At 38.7% G+C, this 23,560-nt stretch overlaps 1 protein-coding gene across 1 annotated transcript in view; it reads left to right on the top strand.

Annotated features, from left to right (window-relative positions):
• Nucleotides 1-23,560, top strand: part of LOC108771999 (methyltransferase-like protein 9) — a 44,806-nt gene that overhangs the window by 19,781 nt on the left and 1,465 nt on the right. The window contains exon 3 of the mRNA XM_018537432.1: nt 20,174-20,386. Coding sequence (XP_018392934.1) covers nt 20,174-20,386 — 213 coding nt within the window. The remainder of the gene's footprint in view (nt 1-20,173; nt 20,387-23,560) is intronic.

The raw sequence follows: 23,560 nt of genomic DNA, 5'->3' as shown, positions 1-23,560 counted from the left end.
TGCAGACTAATAACATCTACAATTTTGATAGCTTCTATTCTACACGATGATCTGTCCTCCTGTATATACGCGTAAAGATCAGAGTATTCGTATCAAGCAAGAGGTTACCGAGTTGCAGCTATATGCTGTATACCATATACATGCTAGGGCAAGGCCGAGGGCCCTCTCTCGCTGAAGGCGAGATCGTTTGCGAGGTGATGAAAGGGGGCCTTCCCTTCTCGCCGGTTAATTAATAACCACGGAGATACAATCTCCGCCTATCTCACTGTCCGCTGCGAGACTCGACAAGCTGGTGGCAAAGGCCCTGGCATGGCCGCGGGTCGGTCAGGCGGCGAGGTGGGCCGTGGGGGCCTCGGATGGAGGAAGAGAGACGGAACGAGAGAACGAGAGAGCGAGGCAGCGCCGTGGTTATTGATGGCCAGCTTTGTTTGCCCCCCGAACCGTTTATTAAAATCCAGCGTGGGTGATTAACCTCTCTCCCCCGGCCGCGTCGTCTTGCCGGCTACCAGGCAACACCTCCAACACTTGGCCGTGTACGTGCGTGTTACCTATGTATGCGGGCATCGGTAACCCGAGGAACCGTTTATTAAAATTTCTCCCGACGTGCGCGGCTAGCCGCGGCTACTAGGCGTGACACCGCCGCTGTCGGCTTCGAGAGAGACAGATTGCTGAGCAAAAGCGTAGAAGATCGACAGTCCTGCCTAAAGAGGAGTATCCTTAAGCCGCCGGATATTCCGGGATGCGAATTTAAGAATGGGTTGCAGTTAACAAAGATTAATAAGCTTTTCGAGAGTGCATGGGAAACCCGCTTCTCTACAGATAGTATTTGAAAAAAGTATTACTTCTTGATACTTTTTGCAAGTTTTTATATATTACAAAATTATACTTTTTTCTTTTATTTGTGGTAATTTTTTATTTAGTACATGACTTTTGATAGAAGAATTAAACTATATAACTCATTCGCAGTTATATTTATATAGTTATTTTTTTATAATTAGTACAATATAAATTTTACATATATATGAAACTATGTAGAATACCAACTTCGGTATGTAAAATATCGCGAAATACAAATTTAGGTCCAATTATTGGCATTGCATCGCAAAAGCGCCAAGTAATTCACGTTTACTAGTCGAAGGAATAGTAATTCAATAATGGAGAGAAACAGTAGTTTTTTTTTATTTTTATTAAATCATCGGTGATATGATACTAAACGATCTTTCCGAATTCGGCGCAACTCAATCACGTCCAAGCGGTAACGGGCTGCGGCATCGCGGTCTGCACCTCGAGGAACTTTAGTCACGGTGGTACCAGCTGATCGAAAACTCGACGAGTTTACTACTGGCAATCACACTTAGGTATTTGTCTTCGTCATCGCCGAGACGTACGTAATTAAACCTTTTCGCCACGCCATCACAGACCCTCCCTTCCTTCGGACGCGAATTGATTGGTGTAATAATCACCGATATACCACATTGCGAGCCAATAATGTCGGTCACGCGTATTCGCACGGAATGCGAATTCAGTCTCAATTTCAACATAACCACAAATAGCATGTTATATACATATGTGTGCGTGCATGCGTGCGTATAATAAACCTGTATATATCATTATAATTGTAAAAATGAGATCCTTATTTCGAGAAGATATAAGATTTATATTAATTCTAATTTGTGTTTATATGGGATTGGAAATTGTGCTATACAGTATACTATAAATATTCACACAAATTGTTTTTAGTATTAAGATCCAGCTCTTGATTTTAGTGTGATAATTAAATTTATATCTGTACATGAAAAACAAACGTTTTTGTTGAAGTATTGAAAAATTTATAACAATTAATTAGCTACAGATTGACCTAAAAATAATTTTAATAGATTATTAAAATGATTTTGTAAAATACTTCTAATAAATAATTATTAGAATGACAAAACTTTTAATTATTACGCATCTCATGCTTAAGGGTCCTACATTTTGATAGTCTAATAAAATTACTTTCAAATCTGTAGCTACACTATAAGCAATTTTGTTATGAATTTAAGTGTAATACGGTAAAGGAGAAACTTGTGGCTATATGGTATGTATATATGAGATAAGTATGAATGGTTTAGCTAAAAACTAAATATACCTAGTAGTCTTAAATGTAACATATTGAATTTCATGCAATTTACATAAAATTTTATGAAAAGTACATTAAATTTCATGTACACGTACACAGATATACTTTTCAGTTATAAATACATTAAATTTGATGTAACGTTATAAAATTAAATTTAACTTGTGTAACTTAAAAAAAAGTATATTAAATTTTATATTTTTAACAGTTTAGCGGGATTTTTAGATATTTTAAGAAATCGTTTAGTAATTTTTTTCCGTATCGCTTTATTCATATGCATATTATATTATTTTTCGAGGAAAATATATTCTTTTATACAAACTTTCACCTTGACATTTTAATTAATAGATCACGTTCCACGAAATTATTCTTTTTAATTATACTTTGTAGCGCAGTACCTATTTTGAGCCCATTATAATTTGCGAAATCGGCGATTACGAAGAATTTCCATGTCAGAAGTTTATAAATGGTTTTTCAATTCCACCGAGCGACAATCGACCTCGGATTACTAAATAATTATCGATAATTACTCGTAATTACATTTGACCTGTAATTACAGTCACACGCGATTCGAAAAATGATCAAACCTTCGCCGCGTGACGTCAGAACAATTTAATTCATATTAAACAGTAATTAACAGTAATTGCTTGCAATTATATCGAGCGTGTAATTATGGTACATTGCGGGACTGTAAGAAATCGAAATAAGATTATAAAAACTATAATAATATCGTCGACAATATCCGTCCAATTTTGTAACGTACATCTGTTTGAAATTTTAATTTTCGCAGTGTTCTTAACGTGCCTAATCTAATCATAACTACCCTTTCATCGTGCGGAATCCTCACGATATTGCATTCTTTTATAAATCCAAGTAACGCTATTATCTAACAATGCAAGCATTAAAGAAAGGAGCTGGCCAATTATGAATAATGATCGCGCAACTATATTGAATCCAGTCAGAGTTAGTAACTTTATTTTTATTAGATCGAACTCATCTTTCCTTTTTTCTTCTATACCGATTTGTGAATCGTAACGTAATTGCATAAAATAATAACGATATGAAAGTTGTGAGATCGATTATAAAAATATAAATGTTTATAAAGTCGGAGATTCATGATTTTTAAGATAGCAGCTTGAAATTAATGAGATTTAGGAGTCAAGGATGCTGGTTATAAATGAAAATAGTATATTTAATAATTAAATAAAATACGCTATTTGTGAGATTTGAGTAATCGTAATCTCTTATAATCTTATTACAGAGACGCTTTCAGTTGTCTGCTGTAACACGTGTATTAAATTAAATAACAAATGAGATCATCATCGCGAGATTATATCGCGTGCCTGTATTTTACCCATTCGGAAGAAGCGGTTTTATTTGAATGCGTTTTATATAAGTACACATATTTACATGAATAAAATATTCATACTTAGGGGAAATAAATCCACGAAATATCGACTCAACGAGGAATCCATAGAATAAAGAAATTAATTCACGTCTGTGAAATTAAGGATGTATTATACACATACATATACTGAACTAATGAAATAATTATAGATTATTATAAATCGCAATTTATAAATAATAAATAAAATTTAGCGGTTTAGAATAACTTGAATCAAAAATTATTTCATAAGAGAGAGAATTAATAACATTTTTTTATTTTTGTGCTCCAATGGAAATATACAGGAATGTATTACACAAAATAACGATAAAAAATTTAATTTTTTTAACATAAATATTTAATTCTCAAAGTATAAAGTTTTATTGTGGCGTGCAGAGATCACTTGTTCCATATATATAATTTATTTATTTGTTTATTTATAGAATAATTAATATCTACATTGCAATGAAACTGTACACAAACCATATTGAATATTTGAAATATTTATACGAAGAAATTAAGACAGAGAAAGATACGCTCTTTTTTTAATTTTAGCATTATAACAAAATACATATATTAGCAAATAAAATAAGTAAGCTATAAAAATGTTCAATAAAAATAGAATAGACACTCACTACTGTTATATGTATATAGTTTATTCAAGGTATAAATATTAACATCTGTAAAAATGAGAGTGATACAATTTTAAGATAGAAAATTTCTTTTCTTTGCTTTTTGCGCAGATAAAAATAATGTTATATTAATAGCGTTAATTAACAACAGTCTAATTGAAAATAATCTTTTTAATTCAACGTCAGTATTAATGAAGCATAACATTTTATTAAAACAATAGCATAGCGAATTTGAATCATGAATTATAGTAAGTACCATCATTGCAGTAGAAAATGGCAAGATTATTTTTATTTAGATATGTTATCGGCTATAATACCACTAAACTTACATCATTTTTTCCGTGTACGTTTATGTGTTTACTACCAAAACACGGAAATCCTCGAGAAGTTCGGTGCCAACTCGCCGATTTAAGAATCCGCGGAACAAAGAGTTTACTACGGAGTTTAACGCACCGCACGCGTGATTCTTGCATTTCGAAATAACCGTGCGTTCGCCCCGTGACTCCGCGCCTTCGCTCGCATCTAATAACGCGTGCATTAAAGGCACGCGGGATAACCAGTCGTGAATAATCATCGCGCAATTACATCGAACGCGTAATTACGCGGCGCAAAGCGTTGCCGTGCGTACGATTGGACCGAAAGAAAGCTCTCCCGGGACTCGGATCGGGGAAATCGTCGACGGAGTCACCTGGGTGACGTTCACGTGACGTTGCAGCGCGCCGTCCCGCTGAGAAAATTAATTACGTCCTCTCCCCCGGTCCTTCCTCCCCCTTCCTCTGCAGCCCCCTGGTCCCCAGCGCCCCCGGTAGCTGCCGTGGGTTCGAGGTCCTCGCTCGCTCATCTCACAAATTAATCATAATTAGCGGCGAGATGTCCTCCATCAAAGCGCTTGGTCGTTTCGTCCTCGGCAACAGAGAGAAGAGATATACTATGAGAGGAAGAGGGAAAATCATGTGGGGGGGGGGGCAGGGAAGGGGGGGGGGGGGGGAGGCTAGCGAAGAGAAGGAAGAAAATTAGCCACTCGAACCGTGTATCCGCCCTGCGCTGGCGAGAACGAGGGGGCGAGGAGGACCTCTCCCTTCTCGTGGAGCAGACTGCCTTTTCGAATCGTCCTGCCCGTTTACATTTTGATTTTATTTTCGCGCAAATTGCGCGCAATTTTCGCCGGATTGGCGAACGCGCAGGTGTGTGCCCTCCGTGAGCTCGCGAACGCACGAATAGAATTCCGGGGGCTTTCGCGTTTCTTTCGCGGCATTCGCTCTGGCATCGCCGATGTCAATTAACATTGATTGGCGCGCGGAATAGGTTATTACTACTAATTGCCGGTCCCGGAAATCTTTTCCGACCCGCCGGAACCGACCATGGGGAGGAATCTCTCTCCCCGTTCGCGTTTCTCCGATTGTATCTCGATGCAAATTCGGTGCGGTTATATACGGCGGAGCTCCCGCCTCTCCCGCGGGACTACGCGTAATTACCGGCTCGATCGCTACCACTCTGCGTTCTAATATTATCATTTCGCCACCGAGAGAACGCGGCAAACGAAATGCGAATGCATCCCGAATTTGTGATCTTTCCGATCGTCTAATAAGGGAGACGGCTTGGGCCCCGACTGGTAATTTCGCGCCCGTTGTCCCCCGCACGGTTCGTCTATCTCTCACCGGATTTCAGCCTCAAGTCGACGGCGCGCCGACGAGAGTGTAATTTTATCGTGAAAAATTTAATTAGCTACAAGAAAAAGGAGCAACGCGAGCGGTAGGTACGATGAGATCGTGATTACTGCCAGAAGTAAAAAAAAATGAGAGAATGCATACTGAAACAAGAATTATATACATTTACCTTCTTCTTTTCAATCCGAGTCGTGTTATGAGAAGTACAGATCAAGAAAGTGGAAAAATGTTTTTGTTAACGGACATTGTGAATGTGATAACGAAATTCATATTATTATCATCGTCATCATATTATTATTTATTTCTGTATAATATAACGTCGCGAGTTATAGTTTGCGATTGTAAAGTGAAGAGAAGCAGAGTTGCTCCTGGTTCATCATAATTGAACCGTTGAACAATAAAACATTCTGATATCAACGTGGTACGAAGAAAATCATTGCGAATTAGCGGAACGGATAGATTGATAGCGCGAGCGCCAGTCAAAGGGTTAATCATTCAGTAGCCGACTCATGAAAAGAAAATGAAGAGGAGAAAATGACGTGCTGAGATTCAGCGTGGTCGAGTCGAGCGGGCGAAGCGGAGGACGCGAGGGGGATTATCAGGTAACCGCGGCCACAGACAGAACCTAGTAGCTAGTTTTTGTCTTAAGACCTCAACCTGTATGGAACCGATGAGAGTGGTGGGGCGATCGACCGAGCCGGCAAGAGAAGGGGGTATTTAGTTCCGCGCACCACCTGTTACCTTCCTGTCTCCTCTTCAGCTTCCCCTCTTATGCGAACCTGACTTCTAAAGGGCGACCGGACCCCCGACTTCTTATCTCCACATACGAATGATCCGTTTCTCTCAGCGATGGCTTCAACAGTCACTCGACAAAGATATTTGTTAAACCATATGAGTATTATAATGATTTCTCACCCGAAATTCAAATCATTTCTCTTATTTTAATTTCTTCAATATATTGAAAGAAAAATAATTGATAATTTAGGACTATAAACTTTGGCAAAATATTAAAAGCTCCATTGTTATAGTTATTAATATTATAGTAGTACATAATAATCGCAATTATAGTAACATGTAATTACAGTTACAAATATCAAAAATTTTTTTCAGCGAATAATATAATTATCCCCGAAAATGATTATATTTTATAGCTGTAAATTATATAAATTATAGTTGTTTTCAGAGACATCCATGCTTTTTTGGGGGGTATTTATTACTAGCATTATAATAATAATAACTATAAAAATGGAGTTTCTAAACATAATATTTTACTATACAATTAAAGTCACAAATATAAAAAATTAGTGCGCTTCTTGCTCTGATGAAGTAAACAGTGGACTAAAATCGAAAAAAGATTATGTATATTTTTAACTTTTTCGATCTTAATATAAAGTCCATTATACCACCTTCTAATTTTGCGATAATTTGTCGATAATTTGGTTACTCCAGCATCCTCTTAAGCCATAAGAATCTAAGCGTTTCTTAAATTAAAAAATATTTTTGGAATATTAAAATTGTGATTAAGCATTCCAGAAATATTAAAAGTATATATAACATTGTACTATAAATATTTTTAAGACAGAAGATACTCGAGATATAAGGCACCCATTGTCCCCATCGTGGATCCGTCCCTGACGTTGGTATGAGCTATGGATCACGACACGTCGATAACCTGCAAACCCTTTAACACATTTAAAATGCCAAAAATCTTCTGTTCGGATACTTTCATACAGAAGTATTGCAACAATAACCATAGTTTCATTAAACGATGATCTCGAGATGATGCGTAACAATTGTTAATACATCTCTGATATTACAAAAAAGATTATGTTTATATTTCCAAAGATTTTAATCTAATACATTATTACGTTTGATAACAATGAAATAATATATACATATTTATATTTAATTGATGTATTGCACAAGATAACGTATCATGAAATGTGAATTATCAAGCCGAGTCTCTGTCACGGAAATGCTGACAGTTAATTTCTTGTATCATAAATTGAATCTAAAGACGTATACCTGTGTGTTCCGTATTCATTTACTTCACGTATATAAGTTTTATGTAAATCAGCCGGGCGGTGGTCGGTACATCAAATGGCAATTGCACGCAAAATAAACACAGGAATTTATATGATAATGAAGTGGGTGCAGAACAATTAAAGACTGACTTCATCATCAGGAATTATGCGCGTGCGATTACGACAGGTTTCACTCGTCACGGTTACTTTGAAAATCATTAACTCGGTGTTCAGGCCGCCGTAGGAAATTTCAATATTCAAAATGAATTGTAGGAAAAATAATATGGTATATGTATGTGTGTAAAAGCAATTTTTCGTAACATACACGAATAAATTGCGCACATTCTGCTTTTAAAACGTTGCAAGAACGGAAAAGATATTTAGCCCCATGTATATATCATACAAACTACTTTTTGCCGCATGAATATTAAACAATTTTAATCTCATCTTTCTTTGTAAGAAATAATTTATCATTTACCATAAAATACATAAAAATTCTTAGCTTAATTTTTTAAAGAGCTATTTTAAGTGTAGGCAATAAATATACGGAAAGAACAATTTTGCTAGTATTATATCTAAAAGTTTAGCTAGTGATTTAAAAATAATTTTGTTTAGACTAAAATAATTATGTAGGGCAATGAGGAAAAAACAGTTTAATCCTACTATTTTGATTTTTCAATTAAATTATCTGTAGATAGATATATGTAGCTAAACTTTTAAATACTTAACAAAATCATTCGTCCGTATAAATAAAAACAAGCATCTTTTTTATTGCAATTGAAAAGTAAATAATTTCCAAATAATTGTTACTTAGCCTCAAGTATCCGCATCTACTTCGAACGCTGAAAGGTTTTTCTCACTGTGTTCAGTACATTATTTTCATGTCACAGTAGTTCGTATCTGTCACGTAACGAAACAAACGAGCGGGCACGTATGGCACATTCGAGCGCTACGGTAAATTCGATTTTAATGAGCGAAAAGACACGCCGGATAATAATGCGCGGGGATCGGGCCAAGCTTTTTTCTTTTTTTTTTTTAATTTGTTAACGGTCGAAGTCGAACCGGTAATTTTCCGGAAACGGGCCGCCGCACTCGGTAACGCATATGTTACCAACTTACCAGGAAGGATTATTGTATAGGTGGGCGACAGTAAAAGCAAAACGTGTTATACGTTCTACTTCGCCACTCATTAGATAGCGCGTAACAAGTAATATGAACTCTTCAGGATGCATCCTACATATGTATAGTCTTCACAACTACAATAGGCAAGCAAACAGCAATAATTGTATATTTCTACAATTGCTTAAATTTTCTATGACATTTAACTTGTCTGCAACTTTCTACACGCTTGAGATAGTCGTTTGCGCGATCGACCACCTTCGAGCCACCCTCCAGCCACCATGGGCTCTGCTCTCCATTCTCTTTCGCTTTTCCTTTCTCTCTAGACAACATCTTGCGATTGGTCCGCGACAGCGCGGCAGTGTCGGCCCAATTGGTCAGTAATTATCATTAGCGCGGTTGCGCGAAGGGTGGCTTTTCCTCTGATTGGCAACCCTCTCCCGTGTAATTAACAGCAAGCGCAGGCGCGAGTTCTCGCGCGCCGAGCGGAAAAGTCGTATCGGCACCGCCTCGTCCACCCTCTCGGGAAACCGACTCGACCCGACCCGGGATCTCGCTCTGTCTTTCGTTATGACCAGTAATTACGAGGACGAGAGAGGCGGTGCCCGAGGGATTATTCTTAGACCGCTCGATGAGGTGCCGCTCCGCGCCGGCGCGCGTTTGCGCTCTGTTAATTACTCATTAACTCTTTCCGGGAACGACGCGCGCTAGGAAAGGGGCGGTTTCACATTCTTCCTTTCCGTAGCCGCGAAAGGGGTGTGTTTTTGTAATGCAACGTTCCTTTCTTTCGGACGTAATTAAAGACTGGCTTAATTGTTTCAGGAAGAGATGCAGGTCTCAACCACACGTTGCAACAAAATCTAACAATATCTCTGTATAAAATTTTGGAAGTTGTATGTTATGTGTAAAAGAAACATTGTTTTTCAGAGAAAAAGAAGAAAGTAATTATTTTCCTATTTAAAATATAAATACATTTATATTTTATATTAAATAGGAAAATAACATTTCTTTTTCGAAGATAAATGATATTCTTATTCTTTATTTAAATAAAGAATGAAAAACGTATAGCTGATTTAAATCATTACATGATTTGATTATGTTCGATTAGTTACAAAAATTGACGGATAGGGGAGCACCTTAACTTCCATCATTTTCCAACAAGAAAAAATTATATCGTACTACTCACTGGTACGCGCATATCGCATATATGCATTGATATCGATTTGCCTCAATACTGTCTTCGTAGAACTGCATATATGCGTAACGAATGCAAGGTTGCTACACCAAACAAATCAATTAACATCTATTATTGGAGTCACTTTATTGTTTGTATATAGAAGAACATGGTTGAACATAATTACTGGAAAATTGTAGAGTGAAACAATAATATCCTCGTATCTCTCAAATCGCATACAGAAAACGATACGTAATATATATCTTCCCTATAAAGTAAGAAATAAATGGAGATGCTTTTTTCATTTATTTAAATTTTACCTTTCACACGATTACAGGAAAAAAAAGACGAATTGAATTTGGTCAAGAAAAATGGAATCAATGAAGAGTTCCTTAAAATATCGAACATCATAACGTGTGCATTTGTACAATACGACGTAAACATTATACGGATTTGCAGATGCTGGAATATACGGTTGTACGCCAGATAACAATAGAAGTATAGAGTTTTTTCGTGCAACAATAACAAGCCTTGTTACTTGCGTATTAATCCATTCTTTCCGGGAAACGCCAGGCGAACGCGATGAAAAAGCAGCAAGTCGCTCCAAGAAAGAGTCTCTTTAAAATTCACCCTTTAGCTTTGCAATACACGCGATGCGCGTAATGATACAGCATTGTTGCTTCGCTCTATTTTTTTTCCTTTCTACACGATTTTACAAACTATCAATCATATTGCCTTACATAAATTCGCATTACTGTAATGATTCACATATTCGTTGCGTGCAAACTACGACGTACTGCAAAAGGGGTGAGACTATTAAATTGAAAAAAGTACACTATCGCAAAGCAATCGTAATCGATAATATACCAGCCGGCTACATCGATCCTGTCATTTTTACAATATTAAAGACACAATAGCATTGTTACAACAAATTATTTGAATGTGAGAAGTAACGTGGAAGTTTAATTCAGTATACTAAATTATAAATTATAAATATACATATTTTACATAATAATAATACAATAGTCGAAACTGTTAATTATATTTAAATTAAATTTTTATAATCGCGCAATAACCACAAAATAGTTCAATTAAGTACATCAATTCTGCATATAAAACTTGCATAGTTGTCACTTTTCTAGTTGCTACAGCTATGCCTTTTTCTCTGAGTGCAGAGTATCTTCCACACAATCGAATTATAAGTTGGTGAAAATGAATTTTCCCTATCCTCATTCTACGCGTGACTAATGAGGATAAGCGTGCCCGGCGACAAGTGCATACATGCAGGCGCACGAGTCGCCGACTCGGCTCCAGTGTGTCTGCCGGTGCATAATGCACATGCCCATCCGCTGCATCCGAGTGCCGTTCGCGTATACGTACGTGCCGAAGCGAGCGCACAGCTCGCGGAGGAAGGATACGTCCTTGTCTACTACGTGCGCCGCTAAATATGTCCGGTTAAATAATAAATCCCCTGATTCACGTATCCGCGCCAGCGTCGTCCCGACTGTCCTCAGATAAAGATGCTTTTCGGAAACAGCCAAGTTTTAAGTTCCAAGTCGTTCTAGTTGTGTTTTCAGCAGCTGCAGCTGACTCGAACGAGATGGAAATACAAAAAATCGATGTCATTTTAAATTTATATAAATCTGCACATTCGCGTCGCAACGTACAATGCCTTCAATCAATCTTTTTGTCGTTTATGTGTTTTTTTCTTAAACTTTATTTCACTCTTACTAGAATCAATTACTAATGATTACTGTGAATTAAATTCTATTATTTAAATATACTGTATACATGCATAGCTCCCTTACTTGAAGAGTAACACGATTAAAACAATTAAATTTCTCAGAAAAAGGGGGAAAACTATTCTTCAATTTCATAGAAAATCATTAATAAAATAATATCGGAAAAAAAGAATGTATTTTTATCATGATTGAATGTTAAGAATCATTAGCTAAGTATCATTTTTGCCAATTTCACATTTTTAAAATTTATTTTAAAAAAAAGATGATTTTATACACACACACACATTACACATACACACATTTAAAAAAAAACAAGGGCAGAAAGTTATTGATTTTAATTTAATTATTTACATATAACAAAATTTATAAAAAAAATTAAAAAAATTTATTTTTATAATATTTAATAAATAATTAAAAACTAGTCATTTTGTTTTATACTTTAAGTCTTATTTCACTTTAAGTCTTATAGTAATTTTATGCTGAAACGCGATAGAATATGTAATCAGGATTACTTCTTAATTAAATATAGTTAGTATCTAATAAAAAATTCGTATCGCAATGTGATTTACAAACATCTGAGAAAAAGGAAAAAAATTGCGATTTCCTAAAATAAAAATTAATAGTAACTTCCCCTCCTCCCCCTCCTCTCTCTCTCGACTTCCTTTGGACAGTACACACGACGTTTGTATGCCAAATCATTTAAAGCGTCTAAAATTCAGAAATGTCCCCGTCAAGAGAGGGCTTTGCAGGGGTCGACGAGAGAAGAGAAACAAGTTATAAAAGTATATATTTCCCTGGCGAATAGCAGGCTGCGCCTCGTTCTCTTCGACTTCCCGTACGCTTGGAAAATCCGACGGCGTCACGTGGCCTCAGTCGAAATTAACGATCGCCCTCGTAGTCACGTTACAAGAATAAAGCGATTGCATATCTTGCAATCACGTTATACGACATTTTTGAAACACGCGCGAAGACACTGAATGTCAATGAATTTTAATTTATTACATATGCAAAATCACCAAGATCGATTCTCTGTTATCAAGAATTTTTGAATATTTATATTAAATATAAAAACTAACTTGAGCCTTTCATTAAAAAATTCCATTAAAATAAATTTATATATTAACGAATTGGTTTAATATATTTTACAATTTTGCACCGAACTACATTTCTCGTAATGTTCCTTGTTAAACGAAATACGAGAAGATAAAGATAGGATAGGGATGAGAAAATAGAGACAAGGATAAGAAAGATGAAAGAATCGAAGACGTTCTGATAAAATTGACAAAATTAACGAGAGAATACGGGTTGAGAGGGAAAGAAGGACTTCTTCCACTTGTGGACGTCTCGCCAGGGGACAGACGGAAGGGGCTGCGTCTACTCCGAAACTCGATATGTGACGTGTGATCTACACCGCGCAACACACATACACACGCACTCACACATCGACTGCGCGCATACATACGTACACGTATAGACTTACTTCCAATACGAATTCACGGAGTCGTCCACCTACTATACGTCTACTACTGTGCAGCGCAGGGGTGGCTGAGGGGTACGGCAGTGGTAGGTCTAAGGGTGAAACGAACGGCCAAGTATATAAAGGACAAGGGTGGGGAATGAGGGAAGAGCAAGAAATAGGAGGGAAAGGAGAACGAGGCAATCGTAGAGAGAGCACAGGGAGAGAAGGAAGAGAGCACCAGGAAAGACTCGCATAACGATCCCGTTTAAGAATCACTCGTCTCCCTCCCTCGCGTCTCGCCCCCCTCACCCTTCCCTCAACCATCCCGGTTGTGACCGGGCGAGATAGCGGGCGGCCGTTCCCGGCACCTACTCCGTCCACCGACCTCCCTTACTTTTCCGCTTCCCCCTCACTCCCTCTCCACATCGCCAGCCACCCCAAAGGACAGCATTTGCAAAACTCCGGTGTGTATAATAATTATTACTGTCCACGCCACCCCTCAGCCCGCTCTTCGTCACCCTTCGATGTCTCTCTGCCCGTCCGCCCCCTCCCCCTTTCGACGGTCGCGGTGGCGTGGTCTCCCCTCCAGCCGCCGTGGACAGGGTGGTCCGTGGGTCCACGCCTACCCAGCATCCCCAGCTTCGAGTGACGTTCGTTCGCCTTCCTCTCCGCGCGCGCCCTCTCACCCCATCCCCTCGGATCTTACGGACTCGTACCCGCGTTCTATGTGCTCCATCAACGAAGAAAGACCGGCGCGGAGGTAGCACGAGCGAGAGGAAGAAAGAGAGACAGAGTGAGGGGAGGGGGGGAGGGGGAGGAGGAGAAGACAGCTAACGAGACGCTACGTTGGTATGGGGAATGCTAAATACACGTCGATTTCCTCTCGCTCTCTTCGCTCCCTTCCTGGTTCCCTACCTTTCACGGTTTCTCCCTCCCTCCTCCCCTTCTCTCTCTCTCTCTCTCTCTCTCTCTCTCTCTCTCTCTCTCTCTCTCTCTCTCTTCATCCCCTTCTCCATCAATTCTGCAATCGGTCTATGTGTCTCGCCACATCTCTCTCTCTCTCTCTCTCCCCCCACACTACTGCAACATCCTCACCCCTCCCCCCACAGTACTGGACCCCGGCCACCGCGCACGAGGGGTCTCCGCGAGATAAATGTCGCCCTCTCCCTCGTCGGATCGAGTCGACCGGCGAAGGTGGCCGACGTTCGCCGAAGATTCCACTTACATTGTCACTACGAGAGCACACACGTCGCGCGCGAGGTACGTCGTTCTCGTTGTATATACGCCTGTGTGGCTCTACCTCTGCCTGTGTGCGTATATGCGCGCGTGGAGAAGGGGAGAGGGCTAACGTCGATTGTATAATCGCGACGAGAAAGAGAGAAAAAGACACGAAGAAGATGAGCCGCAACGATATCAGGGCGAAGGATCCTCGGCTCCTTTCTCGTGCGCTTTCTTTCGCGCGCTTCCCTTTTACGTCCTTTCACCTAGCCGTATTTTTGCTCCACGACCACCGCCAGCGAACTGCCGCGCGAATGCTCCCGTACGTCGCTTTTTTATGGTTTTGCGTCGGCACATTTACGCCGCTTAACGCTGAACAGGAAATACGCAACGTGCGTCTCGAGAAATAACTTTTCAATTCTAGAAATGATAGAATCTATCGGTTTTAATTAACAAGCGAAAAGGATTAAAGTCATCGACAAAAGCTGTTTCGAATTTCGAGAACGCAAAAATAATTTGCAATTTTTCTACTTTTCAGGGTAGAAGCTATGATTTGTTTCGCAAGTGTGTTAGACCTCAAAGAAATCTTTTAAGGAGGAATTCGCGATAACTTCTCTGTTGCATTCGACGACGGCCAATGATCTATGAAATTTTCCGAGTTCCGCCGGTCCTTTTGCTTTCTCCGATTCGAAATACATTTTTCATGCTGGCGGACATTGATTGAATGCACCTAAGGAAAGTAATATCGCGAGAATTTACCGGCTCCAAGTTTTATTCCGCATAAGATGTAGTAGGAGAGGATCCCTCTCTTTTCTCCCTAACACAATCCCACTGCCGACTTCGTAATTAGCTAATACCTTAACCGATAATTAATAACAAATTGTGATAAATTATTACTATGACATTTTATAATAAAAATATAATTGCTACATGAAAACATAGTTTACGAAGCGATTGAGTGATAAAAATATTACAGTATTAACTTGTATTACGCTATGAAACGTGTGTGTTAAGTCTCATTGCTAAAAAATCATGCTAATTCTTTACACGCGATTCGTACATTAAGCTTTGGTTGTAAATTATCGGCTGCATAGAATGTAATAACATCGACAAACACAAGTATACAGTTTGTAACTTGTATTAAGCAGCGATAACGTGAATACATTAACGATCTTGAAAAGCAATCTCACCCGATGATATAGAGGGAATTTGAACGTATCGGGGGAACCGACGAGAGAATTGACATCGAAAAAAGGAGGAAGAGAGAAAGGTCAGGACGCCGCTCGTTGCTCGTTCAGAACGACGACAAACGAAGGTAAGGATGACTGGCCAGATTCCGTAAGTGTTGCTCCAATCAGAGAGAGAGAGAGAAAGAGAGGGGGGGGGGGGAGGAAGGGAAGATCCCATGTCACTCGGTTCATTAATCCATTCAGAACGAACTTTGAAAAGTTCCATCCCGCCGTATTACAGAATTACATTTCGTTCGCGCGCTTATAACGTGAGTACGTAATGATCGTTCGAACCGCGCGTATTCTCGAGCGTGACGAGATCCAATCAAGTTATCATGCTCTATATATATAAAATATATCATATACATATATATATATATATACACATACGTTCTGTAGCCTTTGAAGATGTACGATCCTAACGCGCGATCTCTTAACGTGTATCTTTAACGTGTAATCTATAAATATATCTGATAACCACATATTACAACTATACATATATTACTCTGATAGCATACATCATTTAATATATATAATATATTTGACATATTTTATTTAATGCGTATGGTAAATAGAACGGCATATAACTGATGGTATTTGACATTATCCTCAATTAATTATAAATTATAATATTTCTTTAACGCACCGTGCATTCGCAGACAATATCTGCCGCGCGTGGCGATTACGCTCGCACGCAATGCCCAACGAGGACTCGATCCACGCGCGAAAGAAAATCGTGAGCGGCAGAGAGGATCCTATTCGCCGGATCGCTCGCTCTCGACCAAGGATTTGCAAACAATGGCGTCGTAGCGCGCGGCCCCTTCTTTCGATGGCGGCTCGATACGCATCGCATTTACATATTATTGCTATTATTAGGTAAACGATCCTCCGCCGAGCGCCTCTTTAACACTACCCGCTCGCTCGCTCGCTCGTCCTCCGGGCTATTTTACGATCGTGGGGCTCCGCGCGAGCAAGGGGCCTCTCCCTCCCCCCCCCCTCGTCGCGCTCCGATATACAAGCCCCGATCTTTAAGCTCTCATCGGCAGCGTATAGAGCGACAAAAATTGAAGCACGACCCGGGCCGCGAGAGTGGGTGGCTGGAATTGTAAATGATCGTCCTGCGGGGAGATCGTTATCAGGCGTACACGACGCTATCCTGTCCTCGCCGGCGGCGGCGAGCGAGGACTATCGATGTCCATGGCGTCTCCTCCTAAATCGATTTTGCTATCCTGCAGCTGGCTCTACAACCGCGTGTCGGAAGTATTAATGAGCGAGATCTGTTTGAGCTTAATTTCGATTTTTATCTCAAATAACGCAACACGTATATAGAGCTTTAACTTGTTTAACATTACAATCATATGTCTGATGTTACACTTTTTCCTCATCAATACAATTATAATATGTTTCTATTGTGTACATATATCATTGTATTCATTATATACCTATTATATTTATTAATAAGTATCACATCAGCTACAGTCTCATTTATTGTGCTTTGACACTCCTTGCTTGTAGTGTAGTCACTTGTATATAATTAATATCTGAATATTTCACTCAATAAAGTTACTATTATTCTTATTACTGGTTAAATTGTTGTAACTGACTTTCAGAAATTATACAATTATACCCGTATTCTTCTCTTCCTCTCTTTCCTCGCTCCATAATTAACGGTACATATACCTATTATAAAATTATGTTAAATGCTTTCCAGAATTTATATCAAGTCTGATTAAGTCTACATTGACAAATAGATGAAAAAATTGCGAGTTGTCCTTCCACTTACTATCCGAAGAAGATAAGATCTCCGTGATAATCTTAACATCGCTTATAAGTTTCTGACACCGACAGCTGATGTGATCGAGATATCGGCCACCTCGTATCTCCACGTATAATTGCTCCGCATTTCTTAACGCTTCTTTTTAAGGCCGGTAACGGCGTGGCCGTACAGCTAGACCGCATGACGCCAGACCAGACCCGCATTTAAAGTTGCGCTTTTACGGCTCGTGGAGGCCTTCTCTTTTCCCCCTCCCCTTTCCATCCCTTAGTATTCAAACGAGGCAAAACGGGTCCTAGTAGTCCTCGATAAAACAAAACGCGCAAGAGAATCCGAGAGAAAGAGAGAGAGAGAGAGGAAGAGAAGAAAGTGTTCCAAATCATGGAGGATGAGAAGGGAGGGCAGGAGAGGGTTCGATGCGAGTGGGTACGACTACGCGCACACAATGGAGCCTCGCGGGAAGAGGGACCGGGAAGAGCAAAAGCGGCGAATTAATTGTCGCTCGCCCTGCCGACGAAGCCGCTGCGATCTTCGGGCCTGATTTGTAGGCCGCGCGTATATATCACCATGGCCACACGCGTGTGCGTACTTGATTCCCTTCTTCTTTCTCCTGTGTTTTCCTCTCTTTCCCTCTTTTCCGTTCGGAGACTCGCAGGTCACGATGTGACTGCACCAAGCCGATGGTGGTGCTGGGTGGCTGACAATGAAACGAGCCCAGAAAAGGAGAGAGTATATGCACAAGGAAGAAAGATAGGAAACAAAGGAGGAAGGAGAGAATGAGAGAGAAGGTGGCGGGAGGGCGATGAGATAGAGGAAAGAGGGACAAGGAGAGAAAACAGAAATAAGGACAGGAGCGAGAAAACTGTATGTGCGCGACCATACAGGAAAGTGAGTTCAGAGTAGGGAAGGGAGATAAAGAAGAAAGAGAGAGAGAGAGGGATAACTTAAGGATCTGCAGAAACAAGATAGAAAAAGATGATACTACGAACAATGCTCCAACCGAGTCCCCCGTCGGTTTCCCCTTCCTTTCCCTCTCTGTATCCTCTCTTGTCCCCTCTTCCATCTCTTTATTCTTGTTTATTATTCAATGGAACCAGGACGTGCTCGTTAATTGATGACACCGGCCATAGCCGAGCGGTGCGGAAGAGAGAAAGAGCAAAAGAAAGGGGTAAGACTGGGGGGGGGATTGGGTCGGACGGGGAGGAAGCGGGGGAGGGAGAGACCGGCCTCCGCGAGGACCACCATCGCCTTTATTTATAACGCCGGGGGGTAACCGAATTCACGATCAAAATCCCGCGTTCCGCGGCATTGATGGACCGCCGTGCGCTGCGCAACACCGGCGACGACTCTGGTATTTTCAAATGAACCCGCCCCTTTTTCCCTCGTGATACCTCCACATGGAGAACTTGAAGGATAGGGGTGGAAGCGAGCTGTGCCCCCTGCTCTGCTCACTCGCTCTCTCTCTCTCTCTCTCTCTTCCCCCCCCCCCTTCATCCCGGATGACATCGACGAATTCCGCGGGGCAACCTGCTGCCGCGGAGATACCTCGAGGATTCGATTTCTATATGCAGGTGTTCGTTCATTCGTCGGCTCGATCGATAGATAGCGAGGAACCGCAAGATCGGGACATGCTTTCCCTCCCTTCTCTGCGTTTATATCCGAAAAGCAGTACGTAAAAAACGACCGTAAGACTTGATTTACACGATGCTTCTCTTATTAATAAATAACATGCTAGTCTTCTAACAAACTAGAAAAGAAACGGCTAAAAAGTATAATTTATGGGTATAACTATATAGTTTTCACGTTCAATGATTATTAATAAAAATAGCAACTCTGATACGATCTTATCTTGTTATAGATTGATGACTTTCAAATAATCGTACGTTTCAGTTAGAAGGAATTGATACTTACATAATTGATTACGACACGATACAAAATAAGATCCGATAATCTTCCATTTCGTCTTTTCTACTCGTAACTTTCGAGCATATTGCTTTTCGATAAAATTGCATGACGGAATGTAAACGGGGACACGCGGCGATTATGCGCCTCGTAACGAGCCTAATTAAGCCCGTGCTCGGGGCTCGTAAAGTTTCATGACGAAATGAAGATGCATTATCGGCCAGTAATATGCAGTAAAAGCCGTCTAATGATAACTCTGGTATAGTAGCGCAGGCTTCGTCAAGCGAGCTTATATCGCAGCAACTTATATACTATTTGTACATTAATCCCCTCATAAATTTCAACCTATAAATATTGTGGATAGATTTAGTAATTATTTCAAAAAAACCTTTTTCACTAAAACACTACTTTGTAATAAAACAAGATTAGCTAAAATGTAATTTTTCAAGGCTTTAATTCTTAAACAAAAACACGTATAATATATATATACATATTTACAGAATAATCTTAATATTTCTAGACACATTCTATTTAAATAACAAAGACACGATTGATTTGAAATTTCTAATCTATTGACATTATTTATTGTCATACGAAATTATGTATCTATTATTTTTGTTACCTAGCTTCAGGTTTACACTAAAAAGAAATATACATATAAATAAATCTGAAAAGTATTTAAATGTATAAATTATGTTAAATTTTACAACAATAAAACTTCATATTATTGCAGGCTGCTGGGCCGCGGTTCCATGCACGTGTTTTCTAGTGAACAATTTCAAAAGCTAATGAACGCGAGTGGCTTTACGGGTCCCTGGCATTCCTTGGTGGATCTCGGTGCAGGTGATGGCGCAACCACTGCCCACGTGGCGCATCTCTTCGAAAAAGTCTACGCCACGGATATCTCACCCCCCATGAGGTGGGCTCTGGCGAAGAGAAAATTCACGTATGTAAATTTCATCAAGTAACGGCGTCTTTTATGCTTTACAATTGTACTTTTAATATAGTACAGTGAAAAAAATTACGTTATATTAACAGCATTAGTTTAATTGGAAACAATTTTATACGTGTCGTGTTCTTATTTTAATAAAATTTAATTAAACTATTAAAAAGTGTATTTAAAATTCACAGTATTACTAACCACCAAGATTTAGCCTCGACTATATTTTTATATATAGTGCTTACTTTATTTCCCTTACAGAAATCTAATATTAGTCAATTTAATATTGAAAAACAGCAATTACTTATTTTTATTTGGAATACTAAAACAGCACTAAACAAGAATTTTCAATACTTAAAATAAATAATTAATTTCTATTTTTCAGTAATAAATTGATCTCAATTTATAGTAGTAATTTATTGGCTAAATGTGTCCTGGTTAATATTGGGTGGATATTTGAGCATTGTACCAATAATTGTGCTGTAATTCGATTCATACTAAAGCACGTTAAATTTCTGTAAAAATGAATTAAAATTAGTTCGGTTAATATTGCAATTTACAAATTTATTTCCAATTATATCTAATACTGTTAATACATTATTTTATTTCGTGTACAAATTCTTACGAATATGAAAAATCCATTTCCCTAAAATTTGACACGCTAAAACGAGGCTCAAAAGCTCTCTCGATTTCTGCGAGTTTTCTTTTTACCATTTTTAGCAAACGTCTGAAATTTACAAAAGCGCAGCGTATGTAACTTAATTTGCCTGAAATTAGCATATTCGTAATCAAAGGACGGGGATATTTCTGAAATCAATTGCGTTATTGCGTTTAGTATATAAAGGCGATTCGATCTGAATATTCTGCAAGGAATCTTTACTAGTTGGACGGAAATTTTTCAAATGGCAAAGCTCCCTTGCGAGCATGGAGTCGCGTATGCGAGAATGCGAAACAGATTACATTCTTTGAATCGAATACGTGCGGCCAAAGGTGGGCGGTGGAATCTTCGCTCCTTGAACGTGTATTTACATTTTCTCGTAACGGCGACTGCACACGCTCGGTAGACTCGCACGACACGTATTTTATCCTCATCACAGCTTAACGCGCCTGTATTCACGACTTTCCTTAACATCTTCGATATCGAGGAAATTACTGAAAATTCTTACCTTTACTCTTATGAATCATCGAGTAACTTTTAATTGATTTGGAATTGATTTTTCGTCGAGAGATCCATTTTCTTCGCGATCTTTTTTCGTTTAGGTTCAAATGAACAATTTTATTATATTATGTTAATAGTAATAAAGATAACTTAAGGTTTCTATTTATTAACATCTGTATGGAGAATTTTATGTATGTGGATTATCTCCGTGCCTAGAGTTATTAATTATTAAAATGTCAATATTACAGTTGTTAGGAGCAGCTCACAGCAGTATCAGATTGCTCGCCGCCCTGATGAAGCGAACTGCAATGTTTATGAAATATTGGCACACATTCTAGTAATGAATTTAGACACGGAGATAACCCCCGGAAATTTCAAAAGTATTATACATTTTTAGCGCTACTGAAAAACAATATAAGGTTAAAAAATTTCTCACAAATTTTGAGAAATCTTTTTAGAGACTTTATTTTTTGAAAAAATAAATTTAAACAATTTATATCTTTTCCTTTTATTTCGCGGAATAAAATACATAAAAATTTTGCCATTCGGATGTTGAAAACAGAAATATAAATCAGTGTAATTTCTTATAGCAATGTGTTATTTAAAATTGTACATAAATATTAAAAGGATCTTCATACCATGACATTTATTTGTATATGTTGCAAAAAAAATATATATATTACATATACATTATAAATTTTCCTTATTATAGATATAAGAAATTTAAAGCGGATTTCTAAAAATTTAGGGATGATGAAACTTTTTAATAAGCGTATCTCTTTTCCGTGTAAAAAAAACAAGAAATCATCCATTATTTATTGAAAATCAAAAAGTTGATCAAAATTTATTACGCTGTACTATCTACAACGATGGGATTAAATACATCGAAAAAAAAGAAGGAATAGAATTTATGTAAATCCATGAGTGCGAATCAGATCAATAAGAAGTACAGCGGTTCGCGGATACTCGATACGGATCCTCGATAATATAAGTATTCGCAATTATGCGCAACGTTCCCGGGCGAATTGAGGGGCCATCACACGTGTTATTACGGTTATCTAAAAAACGTGAGCTTCATTATAAAGTGAGATAAGATAATTGATCGGTGGGCCCGGCCGGTCCCGTCGCGTATTCGCGCCGGCCGACCAGCCGCGGCGGACGACGTATAAAGCGGCACTTGTCTGTCGACACTCGTGTCGATACGTAATATTCTCAACACGATGCGCCACTAACAAGTTTATTGCGCCGAATTGATTGGAGTAGAAGTTTACGATGGTTTTACACCCGAAGCGGATCGGAGCGGACGCCACTATCGGAACGCGCCGCCCTGACTCGCTACTCGAATTTTAAATGAGCGTCCGTGGGGCGCGACGAATCCCGTAACTCGTTTTATACAACTTCAACTATCTCTGGGTACTCACCATCCGCTCCGTGTAAAATTAGCCGATGTCTAGAGTTCCGTTCCTCGGCTTGCGTTTCTGAAAAAAGTAACTATTTTGCCAAGGAGAAGTTTCAGTTCAAAGTTTTTCAATTTTCGCCGCATATCTCTTTTACGAGATGAACTCGCGACATTTTATAAAATTCGAATTATCACCGAACTTTTCTTTGGAGAAACTTATCGATTTTTTAATAACATCGTTCAACAAAAAAAAAAGCACCAAAACGAAACTGGAATCTCACTACGAGCGATATTTTGTCAAAATTTGAAAAAATGTATATATAATTTTATTATTTCATTTTATAATCTTAATTAAAATTATAGAATGAACTAGTATAAGTTAGAGTGAGATGTATATATATATACATCTCACTCTAACTTATACAGGGAGAAATAATATCAAGTGTATTATTTAAACTCATAAAGATTCTATGAGCCGAAACGTACCTATTTGTATCAAATTTTTAATTACTTTGTGTCGTTAAATATATTATATATTACATTTTCAAAATTTACAAGGACCAGTAAAATCTCTAAACAAATCTTAAATAAAGAAAAAATATATATCAAATGTATAAAAAGG

Source organism: Cyphomyrmex costatus, unplaced genomic scaffold (assembly GCF_001594065.2).
Source record: "Cyphomyrmex costatus isolate MS0001 unplaced genomic scaffold, Ccosl1.0 scaffold172, whole genome shotgun sequence".
In the NCBI taxonomy this organism is placed as follows: domain Eukaryota; kingdom Metazoa; phylum Arthropoda; class Insecta; order Hymenoptera; family Formicidae; genus Cyphomyrmex; species Cyphomyrmex costatus.
Note: the sequence above shows the minus strand (reverse complement) of the source record. Positions and strands in the feature narration are given on the sequence as shown.